General features: G+C 44.4%; 1 protein-coding gene across 9 annotated transcripts in view; it reads left to right on the top strand.

Moving 5' to 3' along the window:
* Nucleotides 1-12,907, top strand: part of DOCK10 (dedicator of cytokinesis 10) — a 1,740,483-nt gene that overhangs the window by 1,156,451 nt on the left and 571,125 nt on the right. For all 9 annotated transcript variants that reach the window (XM_086943899.1, XM_086943900.1, XM_086943901.1 and 6 more), the window contains exon 25: nucleotides 9,054-9,123. In XM_086943899.1, coding sequence (XP_086800025.1) covers nucleotides 9,054-9,123 — 70 coding nt within the window. The remainder of the gene's footprint in view (nucleotides 1-9,053; nucleotides 9,124-12,907) is intronic.

Here is a 12,907-nt window from a genome sequence, read left to right on the forward strand (position 1 = left end):
GTTAAATTGTTTTTCTCCATCATCTGGTTTGGAGGTGATCCAGTGAGCACACGGTCTCAACGAATTTGTTAGTTCCCGTTGTGGCCTTGAGTTTGCAAATTTCCACCTTTGTGTGAGTACAATCTTCAACTCATTACTGTCTACTGGTACGTTGGCTCAAACTGTCGGATTTGTCTGATGGCAAGCATCCAGGCATCAGGCCCTCAGGACCCTATGGAACACCTGGTGCTTCAACCTCCCTGTGGAGGAGAATGAACTACTTGAGGTGATCAAACGGACGCCTGGACAGATCTTCGAAAAGTGTGCAACTTGTGTCTCTCACTGACCATGATAAAGGCGGTGTGATTGCTGTTTGGCATTCTGAAGTAAAAAGACTCTCCCTGAGCGCCAAAATCATCACTGGGCTCACACCAAGATAGCACAGTCCACTTCAGAGACAGCCAATCCCCTGCCCATGAAAGAAGAACAGGAGGAAAATACTTGGGTAATCACCTGAGCTTCCGGCCTGAAAGTCCAGCCCTGAGTACATCCATTCAGATGCCTCAGACTCCAAGGAGAACCATCTCCAGGAGAAAGAAGAAGATAGTTCTGTGGGTGCTACATCCGCCTTGGCAGACCTTGAGCAACACATCAGAACTAGAGAACGCTTGAGTAGTGTTGATGTCCCTCCATTGATGACCTTTCATAAGTGGTCACATGTCGGAGCTGAGCATCTCCACTCCGGGGGTCGGGCATCAAGCCACTAGCACCAAGTGCAGCCACCTTCAGGTGCTCTACAGCCATCTGGCACTGTGGGACACTGAAGTAAGGCCTTGCAGCTGAGGAAGGACTTTGCCACAGCCTTCGATCCTTGACCAGCCTTGACGCTGAAACTGCGTTTCGGCACTCACTCATATACAGCCCCAAGGCTGCAGACTTCTCGACTCCAGCCTCAGTGCTGAAGACACCCTCAGTGCCAAAAACAATAGCAAAACCATCTTCAGAATCGAAGTGCCACACTCTAGATATTGAAGAACAACTCGATCTTCAGAGGTGAAGAGAAAAGCTGGATGTAAGGTGACACAAAATTGTCTTCTGCCCACACAGAGGGAAAATTGTGGTCTCTCTATCCCAAAAGTGCAAACCATGTTCTAAGGACACTCCACCATGGGATATTCATGACCTCCAAAAAGGCTTAGAAACAATCCTCCTCCTTCTTCTCCTTCTCCTTTACCAATTCCTCCTCCCCATCACCTCAGCCTCTTCCATCTTCACCAAGCCCTTATTCTTAAGCATAAGATTTTGCATCTGTGTATCAGGTTGTGTCCGGTGACCCTTTTGAGGATTATGATGTTGACACTCCCATAGACCCAAACTTGGAACATATCCCAGTTAGTGCTTCACCTGATGCCGATCTCTCTACTGCATACAGTAGTGTCATTCAGAGAGCCACCATCTACCTCAGGGTGGATTTATTCATATCCTTCGGGAAAAGGATGTCCTTATAGAGACCCTTTCTAAGACAGAGCGATCTTCCCAGAATCTCCTCATGATCAAAAGGATGGTTAAGTAGGCACCTGATTTGTTTAAAGAACCAGTAAAATCGTGCTTGGTTACGCCACATATTGAGAAAAATATAAGCCAGCTCCCTCTGACCACTCTACATCAAGGCTCATGTTCCCCCAGATTCACTAGGGGTCACCACTGCTAGGAAGTAGGCAGCAGCCCAGGCCATTGGGGACGTGTCACCTCTTGAAGAGGAGAGTAGGCATATAGATGCTGCAGGAAAACTAGTAGCTGTAGGCGTGGCAACAGACAAGCTGATGGCTAACTCAGTGGGACTCATATCTAGATATGATAAGGTCCAGTGGGAGTAAATGGAGGGGCCCTTTCAGCACCTTCCCAAACAGTATCAGAAGAATGGGGGAAAGCTAGTTAAGGAATGTGAAGCTATATCTAACACCAATAGTCTGTCATAGTGAGCTCTACCGGCCATTAAAGGCCCTCTCCAGCGTTAAAAAACCAGAGCCGGAGGCGAGGTCCTTTAACAAGTGAGCGAGCCTTTAATGGCCTGTAGAAACCACAGTGGAGGGCTCTAAGGCTATTAGAACATTCCATCCCTAGAGAGCAGAATGTTCTAATTTGCTAAACAAAGGCCTCATGGTGCCCGAGGCTTTGAAATCATCCTGGGCTCCATGGGGAGTTTTGTTCACAGCAACAGCTGTGAACAAACAATGTTGGAGCTCCAGGCTTCTAACGGACATTAGAAGCCTGGAGTTCTCCATTGTTTTCAATGTAGCTCCCATCTTTCCAATGTTCTAATATGTATTACAATGATAAAACCAACTACTTCTGTAAGACACAAGTTCATTGTAGCCTTCTCCAGACCACATAGGACGTGCCATTTCGAAGGCTGGAATTGCCAGGTGGATCTTGAGTGCATTCAGACCTGTAACATTAAGGCTGAAAGAGCCCTGCCCTCCCACCCAACGACATTCCACCTGCTAGCAGGGTGCTACTATGGCTTTCCTAGGAAACAATCCTATAGCAGACATTTTTAAAGCTTCCACTTTGTCTACTCAACACACGTTTACAAAACATTATTGTGTGGATGTATTCAAACCTCTGCCTTATCCACTTGTTAACCATGGCTTACAAGAGAATTGCTTTTCGGTCTATGCAAAGCAGGTATATCAACAGCCGCATATGCTACAAACGGCATATGTTACTCACTCTGTAATTTTCTGTTTGGTGCCGGTAATTCTATAGATTAACATACATTCACACTCGCCCCTGAGAACCAGTGACTGCAGCAGAATTTTGTACTTTTTTATATTCTTCCTACTACATTCTCAATGTTCTGATACACACTACTCCTTACTTACACTAACCCTTTGGGCAAAAAACAATCTAACAATGGAGTCAGTTACCATGCTCAACAACACATAGAGAAGTAACAGAGACCCCCGAAGGCTACAAGATAACACACGAGACTGAACCAATAAACATGGATGTGGAATTACCATCAGCTGCAAGGACACCATCCGCTGTGCAACCCTCCCAGAAAACCCAACCCTGATAATGGAACATCTTACATTTCAACTCCACACAGACGGAAAAAGCACCACCAGAAGCAGCCTCACCAACAGACTACGAGGACCATGCCTCAGCTTCTGCATTACCATCCCTGACCTCATTGCCCGATTGCAATCAACTCCAAGCATTACATCTTCAATGGGGACTTTAACCTACACCTTGATGACCCAAGAGATGACAACACAACAGACCTCCTGGAAAGCATGAGCAACACCCACAAACACAAACCTTGAACACCTGCTCACCCACTGGGAACTTCTCACCACTCAAGAAACAATCTCCATCATAAACTCTGTACGCTCAGGAACACCCATGGAACCTGTCCCCACCATGTCTTCAACCTTGGAAGCAAGACGATTAGTGATGAGCTCAGGGAAAATCCTGAATGGCTCCATCACCTCAGCCTCCTTCCCTGAGGACTGGGAACATGCTTAAGTGAGGCCACTCCTGAAAAATGTATCCTCAAACCCAGCAGAACCGAAGAACTACTGGTCCATGTCTTTGCTCCCCTTTCCATCAAAGGTTCTTGAGAAAGTTATCAACCAGCAACTCACCAAACACCTAGAGCATAACAATCACCTGGACGCTTCCCAATCTTGATTTCAAGCCAACCACAGCACAGAGACAGCCCTGATTGCAGCCAGCGATGACAGCGGGCCCCCTTGGACCACAGCGAAATGGTAGTATTCCTCTTCTTGGATGGTCAGCTGCCTTTGACACCCTCTTTCATCACATCATGATCAACAGACTCCACCACATCGGAATTCAGGAAAAAGCCCTCAAATGATTCACCTCAAACCTCACCAGAAGAACCCAGAGAATCTTCTCCCACTGTTCACCCAGGAGTCCAAGGAGATCATCTGTGGCTCCCCCAAGAATCGTCCCTCAGCCACACCCCCTTCAACACCTACTTGGCACCCCTGGCCAGCATCCTACGTTGACGACACTCAACTCATCCTCTCAGAATTAGAAGACCCCTCCTCCCCACCAGAGCCAACTTCCACAGATGTATGATGAACATCGCTGACTGGATGAAGGACAACTGTCTGAAACTCAACCCAGGCAAGACAAAAGTCCTCATCTTTGGGAACAACACCTCGTCTTGGGAACACACATCAAATCTCACTGCAAGAAACTATACTGGCTGCTGATCCAGAAGGGATGCCAGTTAAAGATGCTGACCCACTAATACAATACCCTGCACAACAAAGGACAAGCATACATCAGAAAATGCCTGCCCTTCCACCAGCTGACCAGATACTTACTATCTGCTTCCCTCTTCCTTACAGACAACCTCCAGACCCACTTAACCAAAAGTGGAGGACATTCTTTCTCATATCTGGCAGCCAAGGCTTGGAACAACCTTCCCCGGCACCTCAGCAACGCCCCATCACTCCAGCAATTCAGGAAAGAACTCAAGACCTGCTAGTTCGAATGAACAAACCTCCACATAGCAGTCAGCATTTCTAGAGCCTTGAGATCCTCATGGGTGATTTGTGACACTTTATAAATGCTTTGATTGATTGACTGATTCAAAAGACTTCTTCGAAGAAAAATATCTTGCAATGTCCGAACTCAACACTAGATGGCAGGAGTGTGCACAGCATATGCATCTACAGCAGTGCATGCAACAAACAGATGCTTATAGGGTAAGTAACGTATTCCTTACCACACTTCTCATATTGGTAGTATCTTGATGCAGTGAGTTGTTGACCGGCTTTGACAGTGTAACATTATTTGATTTGTGATCTGATGTGTATCATTTTCTCCCATATCATATGATGTGTGGGGTACTTAGCTAGAATGCTCTGAACATGTTCCTGTAGTGGAGGTAACTTAATTTGAAGAGTTTCCACCTAGGCGTTTTTTAGCTTACGTTGTCTTACTCTTAAGATGTATTGTATTGCAAACCCAAGGATGGTGGCCTTCAATGTATACAAAATTATACAGTTGCCGATGAGTGCATAGTCTCTGTAAGAGATGCCTTGACATATGACCTGAAAAGAGCACGGTTAAATGACTAGTGTGGTCTCTCTGCTTTGCCTGGGTCTGTTATTATCTCTAGCAATACCAGAGACTGACCAGATACCCATATTGAATGTTATTTAATCTGTGAATTTGCTAGTGATGTGAAACTAAATAAAAAGTAAGCAATTCCACAGTATTGTTTGTTTAGTGTTGAAAAGTAGGAATATACCCTGTAGAGGGGATTCTTCCGTCTCCAGGATTGATAATATCTAGTGTATCCATCATTGATGCCTTGGATTCCTCCTCAGCGACATATGAGTGTGGCTGTTGACATTTGTAGTGTCTAGTGGTGGTGAACTAATACAATTGCAGGCCACTGCAACAATAAAGCAGCCTGTAGTTGTTACCAAGTGTTCTGGTCTCTGTAAAAAAAGGTAATGATGTATGCTTATTTCAACCATATTGAGAGCAGATGTGTGTGTGTGTGTGCCTGGTCAATAGTATTGATAACCCAGCGATTGCAGGGCTCAGAGATATTCAGCATAACCTTTAGAGATGAGTTGAATAGTGAGATATTTCTTCCCTTTAATTAAGCTTTCTCATTGATGTTATGGAATGATTTGGCTTCTAAGCATAGATATATGTATTGTGGCCTTTGTAGGCAACTCTGATTGGACGAAGACAAACAATATCTGATTTATAGTGCCTAATCTCCTCCTTAATTATATGTTGTTGGGCATATGTCTTGAGACCCTTACATTAAATGCTAAGTTTGTTAATGATTAAGCCATGGAATTCTGCGTGTTTGAAAACAATAATCACACATGGCTTTGAAACCAAAACATTGCATTTGCTTTAATTCCCACCCTTACCCTAGAATTGTGCTTGATAGGGCCCATCCGGTGCTGATGCCAGAATGGGTCTTGTGCGCTTCCCCTTGTGTTTTTCCTGAGCATGCTACTTTACATCCATGCAGATAGGGCTGCAGCTTCTGGTGGTTGTTCATGATTTCAAAACATATATCTGGGAAAAATATATTTACCATTTAATTTTTCATTAAGCATTTTTTTATTTAATTTGCGAACTTCTTCCGGCATCTGGAACTTCTGAAGTTCCTCCTGCCATGCAATCTTCGTACTCATCAGTGTCACGATTGCTAATCTGATGCTCATTTCTTTTAACTCATACTGAGAAGTTCTCATTTCTCTAAATCTTTTACCAGAATGTAAGGAGGAGTTTGGAAATACAGAGTATGAGCAACCTGCATTGGTTTGGATTTTCTTCTTAGACCTAGTCTTGCTCAATTTTTTTTCCTTGATCCAAGGGTTTCGAAGGAATCAGTCAGTGTTTGTGGGATCACCATGTTGCGGTGTTACGTTGAGTATCCTGTGAGCTCCAGCTATCGTCAGTTGGTTGGGATGATGATATTTTGCTTTCTGTTATCTCCTCCTCCAAAGACCATTCTATGATTATTTGCAAGAAAGAGGTGCAGATTGACCAAATATCTGTACGTTGCACTTTTGGTTGTCCTGGTCCTATTTTCCTTGCATTCGAGAAGCAGCTTCCTTGGATCTTAAGCGGGGAGATGCTTTCCTGCCGCCTCTCTTCCTCACAATTCGATAAGAACACTCAAATCCGTACTAAAACACTTGATAATTTGCATGAATCTTCATTTGATTGTGTAGTTACCGTTCTGATCTATGCATATTGCAGCCGTACTTACATTGTTCTGCTAACTACTTTTTGTTTGACTTCTAACATTACCTCACGGGTCAGAAGTATGCTCAACATTATATAGTTATATTTCTTCATAATCCTACCTCAATTACGTACTATCAAACCCGTAGTATTTTCCCTGTCTTGCTGACATCTTTCTAGATCAGATTTTTCATGTACAAGTCCTATTTGTGTGCCTAATAGGGCAGGACTCCAAATTGACTCTGCAAACTGCCTCTGCAGCATCAGTGGTGGGGCAAACCCGCTGATGCAGCTGTGCAGCCCTGGCAGCCAGCCAGGACACCCTTGGACCGGTAGTAATCTTGGAAGCGCATTTTATCATAGTCCCTGAGCCTCTACATAGCCTGTTTGTTGACGCCTGCTCTAAGATGAACACGCAACACCAATGCAGAGAGGCAGGCAGGTCAGTGATAAAAGGTTAACCTTTACAGATGCAAAGCTCTCCGTCTTCTTCTGCAGCGTTTACCTAAGCACAGAGCAGCGCAACAGGCTCTTTAAGATGTCGAGGAGTTGCACTGGAGCTCTGTGCTTGCTAGAGTTGAGCTGCTGTTGGGATTAACCACACTCTCTCAGGAAAAGACTTATGCCCTCTCCAAGATGGCTACTCATGATTCAACTCCACTGCTATTCATGCTTGTGCACCACAGGAGTTGATAGAGGTCACACAAAGGATTACCCTGAACCTCTTTGTTTAGTTTAGTGCCCGAAAGTTTAATGAGATCTCGACCCTTGAAATATTTGTAGAAATCATCTGCTTAGTGCTGCACACTAAGCCACTATGGTACACACTAAAGACACAAAAACACCTCAAACCATTAATGTAACATAAGCCTCTGCAGTCCCCGCGCCGCCGGGGGTGGGGGGCGAGTCAGTGTATAGCAAGGGGGGGGGGTCCACCCCGGGTGGCATGTGTTTTCAGGCTGGAGGCCTCCCCTACCCCCCACAGGAATTGATCACCCTGCTCTTATGGCCACCGCAGGGCGGCTAAGGCTGGGATTGCTACAGGCGGCAAAAGGCCTAGCTATGCCCCTCAGCCGAGCTCCAGGCCCCCTCAGCAAAAGTTGTAGGTGGTGGGCCGAGGAGGGTGGCCCCCTCCATATACTTTGTGGGGGGGCTCAAGTTTCGTTATGCCAATGCCTCAAACAACGTTGGTGGGGGAAGTGGGATCTGTGCATGCTGCAAGCCATACCATGCTCAAGAAATCCTTTCCAAATCCATGGACTAGCTGAATTCTAAACTCGCTGCATCAACACATCTCGTTACACCTTGGAGGCAAAGATTGATGCCATCCATGGCAACTGGTCTTGGCCTTGTTAGAGGAGACCAATGGAAACTGACCGACAGTAGGACACACTCGGAACTCTTCAGCCTCAAACCAACGACCTGCCAGAGAGGGTCCTGGACTTTACTGGCCGCATAGAGGGTGCAAAGCACAGGTTTCTGAAAGTAGGGCTAAATGCAGCAACATCTTATCTGGCCTGTTAACTTGAGCCTCTGAAAATAAAATGTGACATTCGTGCACGCATTTTGCTAATCTGCACAAACCAACGAAGGACCCTTGTTAGGCATAAAGGAGGCTATTATGGAGGCTTTTCGCTTCTATTACGCTCTGTAATGCATTCACCGCACGTACAATGATCATTGTAACCGACAGCATGGTCAGTGTTGTATGCAACATTATAAAGAAACACAAAAAAACAACCTCAGATTATTAAATACTCTGTAAACATTTCTGAGTGTATTTTATAATCGTGCATGTAGCCCACATACCTTACATGCTATTTAGAGGATTCCGCTGCCCATTTGGGCCAGATTCAAACTTTAAGAATACCCCAAATAAAATAAATGAACAAATATTTTAAATGAGCCTTTGGGTTTGAATCCAGAATGCCGTTGTCAGAATATTAGCTGACATAAATATTGTATCCTTATTATCATCTACAAAACTATACCCTACTTGAGTGTTACCACAAAATCTACGCACAGTGGGACACTATTTTTGCAAATACTATTTTGGACAAAATATTTATGGTAGACGACATTTCTACATACATTTTTCATGCATTAAACTAAAAATGCATCCTCCATCATTTTAAATGATATAGGCAGAGGCATATGGCTTTGCATTTTTGCCAAATGCCAATTTTCTCAGATAAAAATAAGAACTATGCTTATTTCATATTAAAGTGCTATTGTATTGTATGATTTACCAAGCATGTCATGGTTGCATCATCATACTAATTGAACATGTCCAACTTACACTCTGTCCATAGGGTCCTTACTGACATTATTGCCAAGTGCCATGAAGAACAATTAGACCATTATGTCTACTCCTATGTAAAGGTATGTCTTGTTCATCAGGTGTTTCAATTTTGAAGAAGCTGCTTGCAATTCAATTTTTAATTTGAATATTTTAGTTGTACAATTCTTAATAATTCTGTCTTATTCTTGTTTACCATTTCCTGGTATGACGGTGTTAAGAACTGAATTGGTGTGCCATGTTACCTATTTTAAAGTGTTATTGACTACTTTGTATGTGTTTATGTCTCTAGAAATATTGTAACAGTTAAATAAGTCGTTATTTCAATTGTATGCAAACCAGCGCCCCATAGCAGTTCTTATTCAGTCTTAATGTTATTAAACCTTATTTCTTGTCATTCTCACACTTACAGAAATACATAAGTAGTGTATGAATGAATGTTTTATTATATTTATAATTTTATATTTCAGGCTACTTGAGAAAATGTTGTTAAAGTAATGTTTGGTTCTTTAAAAAGGTAATATATATAATAGTGTATGCATATACAATTAGAAATTGGAAAACAATTCACCAGTAACAGTCACACAACAAAGATGCTGGTCAATGGCCCACTGATCATGACCTCACACAGAAATGTATTCTTGATTATATCACTGGTGAAAATATCACCTGAGTTCAACAATAATATCAACAATGACATCAGAATCAGAACCTTCTGCTTGCTGATCACAGCCTCACAAAGATAGACACCAAAGGGTACATTTTCGCGAACATTCTCAAGATATCTCCGGAGAGATTACATGCAGGCAAAAGGATACACGTGCAATGAGCGTCAATTGACCCTCGTAGACATCACATGGATGTTTAAGATATGTTTCCTATGTTATGTTACATTATGCTATGTTACGTTATATTGTTTTATGTTTTTCTATATATCATGTGGTGTTATGTTTGGATAACGTATGTTATGTTATGATGTGGTTTGGCTAGGGTATTTTTGATTATGTTAACTATTTTTTGTATCACACAATGTTATCCATATCCTTGGCCTTTAGGTGCTTTGTATTCTCGCGGAGAGAATTGTGTATACAGTTGTATGTTTACTCCAATGAGATTTACTCTAATTGTGGAGGGGACATTCAAAGTTACTTTGCCCAAGTAAGCATGGATGACTGATGCGCAATATGCCAATTCCCTTTGTTGTCATGCTTTGAAGGGAGGACCAGATCTTGTAATCATCTAACCTCACTCGTGAGTGAAAGTTTTGCCTTAAGTGATCCTTTGTGGATGATCTGCTGGGTTTTACGTTCTTAGGGTTCTTCACCCAACTTCTTGTCAGCTATGACAATGTTCTTGTGCAATGCCAGTGTATCTTATTCCCTTTTCTGTGTGGTTGTGTTTCAGAGTCTTCATAGTGTAGTGTGGGTGGCTCTTCTGTTTCTCATCTGGAATGGATTGTTCCTGACCTAGGTTATTGCTTCCCTTTCCCCCTCAGTTGCAATATGTCAGTTGTTCCCGGATTCAACATGTGCTGCTTGTGTGCTGGTAGTCATAGCCCAAATCACTCGGTTTGAGAGTCCTGTGTTTTCTCTACCCGTGTCTCCATGGCTCTTTGTTTTCCCTGTCCCATCAGAGCGCTTTTTTCAAAGGTTTATCTTCCAAGGCACACTGCTCCCGGTCTACTGGAAGCCCTTGTGTTTGTCCTAGTGATCCCACTGGATCCCTGGGATGAACGGATGGATGGACACAGAGTGATAGCTTAAACCTGAGGACTAAGAGAGATAAAATCAAACAACCCAATTTGGTTTATATTCAAATTAGCAAAAACACAAGTCACAGTTCTGATATATTTAACATGAGAGATGGCTCTAACTTGTGAAGGGTACCTTTGTGGTCTCAGACAATTGAGGTATAGCTCTTCTGTCAGGATTAGTGAGTCTTCACTTAACTTTGCAGAATCGCATTGCAAAAAGTAAGGGATAGCTCTGCTGTGGGAAGAAATACCTGTACCATCTGCACTGAGATAATGATCAGTCCGTAGGGAAAGGGGTGAATCTATTAATTAGTGCGAAGTCACCCAATTGCGCCTGTCTCTGGCCAAGTGTCAGGAAGTATCCTGTTTCAGAGCAGGTGTTTTCTTAGAACTCTGCTCAGGAGTACTGCCAAAATGGGGGTGTCGCCAACAGCCGACAGAGGTGGCCTCATCTTGAAGGGGCTTTGGCGGTTTGCCGAGTAATCCCCCTGTAAAATCCATCCACATATCCTATCCCACATGGGCTACTAACTGGGCAGCGCTAAGTAAGATCCTGGACAGCCCGAAGAAGAGTTGCGGGCCATGAGAAAAGAAAGAAGCGTCAAAGGCAGTGATGATGAAGCTGGGCCTACACGTCTGAACAGCTTCCTGGCATAGTGGTTGAGAGTGGCCAAGAGAGATGCCCAAGAGCCACAGCTGACGGACCAGAACATGGCCCTGTGGCAAGGGAGGGAGAAAAGTGATCGATGAACTGGTGAGAGGCGACTTTGAGACTGAGGCGGGCAAGGTAGCGGACAGAACTGCTGCCCCGCCCCAGAGCAGGGATCGGCATCCCCGACCTGAAAACGATCAAAGACGATCAGAGAAGGCGTCCACCGAGGAGAAAGAAACGGTGACAGGCAACTGAGTGCTTCCTAAAGGTACCGAAGGTGGGAGATCCGAAAGTCAGGATGACTGGCTACTACCGGCGTGATGGCGTGGCCGTGGTGAGTTGAGGCCTAGTGACTGGATGACCCACGGCTCCCTACTCAGACCTCGATGCCCCCCTGCACCCTCACTCATGGTCCCCGGGGCCTTGCCCTGTCTTGAGGGATGCCTCATCCGAGTGATGAGGACACATGCTGGCCCTAAATGAAACAGATGCTCCCGTACGTTTCTGGTGTGGTTCAGAGGAGGGGCCCTAAGATATATACTACACACCTCGAGGGCCAGCCTCAGAATACAATGTCCAAACAACATTGCTGCTCATCTCGCCCGCCGGGGTCCTGACCACTTTCGGGGATTTAAGGGCAAGAAAAGATGTCAGGGAGCAAAGGCGCACGTGCAAAGCACCAAACAAAACTAGACACGTTTGCCCACTAAAAATCAGACTCCTAGGGTTTGCGAAATGAGTAGCAACTGATGCCCACCCCTGGCCCAGAGGATACTCCAACACTGTTGGACATAATGAAGCAATTCAGGGGATAGGCACAGTGGTGGAAGGGAAAATAGACACAGTTACATCAGAAGTCATCCTGATGCATGCGGATTCCCTAACCTCAGCTCTCGTGTCAGACCTGCTGAAGATTCTATAGTCACCCTGCAGACCTCCAATAAAACACTGGCAAAGCAGGTCAGAACTTTACTAACTACTACGGCTGCACTGGAAGCAAGGGTGGAAGATTTCGAGGGGAGATCCCGGAGAAATAACATCAGAATTTTGGGGGTGCCAGAGTGGGCAGAAGCCACAGCAATAGATCTCGTTCTTGAAAATCTCATAACAAAACAGCTACAACTGCGTGATCTCTCTAACTTCTTGTCAGTAGAACAAGCACACCGAGTCCCGGGGGCCGACCAAGACCTGGGCTCCCCTCTTGACCCAAAAGTGGTGCAAATTTTCAACTATAGAGACAAAGACATTATATTACAGACAGCTTGCATGTGTCCACCTCTTAAATTTGAAAATGCGACAGTAACTTTCTTTCCGGATTTTACAATTGAAGTGCAGAAGCTGAGACACTCTTTTGTAGAAGTCAAAAAGGCCCTAAGGGAAAGAGAAATGAACTATGCAATGATATTTCCAGCCAAGCTCCAAATGGTGGCAGAGAGCAAGACTTGATCTTTTGAGACCCTTG

This window comes from Lissotriton vulgaris, chromosome 11, assembly GCF_964263255.1.
Source record: "Lissotriton vulgaris chromosome 11, aLisVul1.2, whole genome shotgun sequence".
Taxonomy (NCBI): domain Eukaryota; kingdom Metazoa; phylum Chordata; class Amphibia; order Caudata; family Salamandridae; genus Lissotriton; species Lissotriton vulgaris.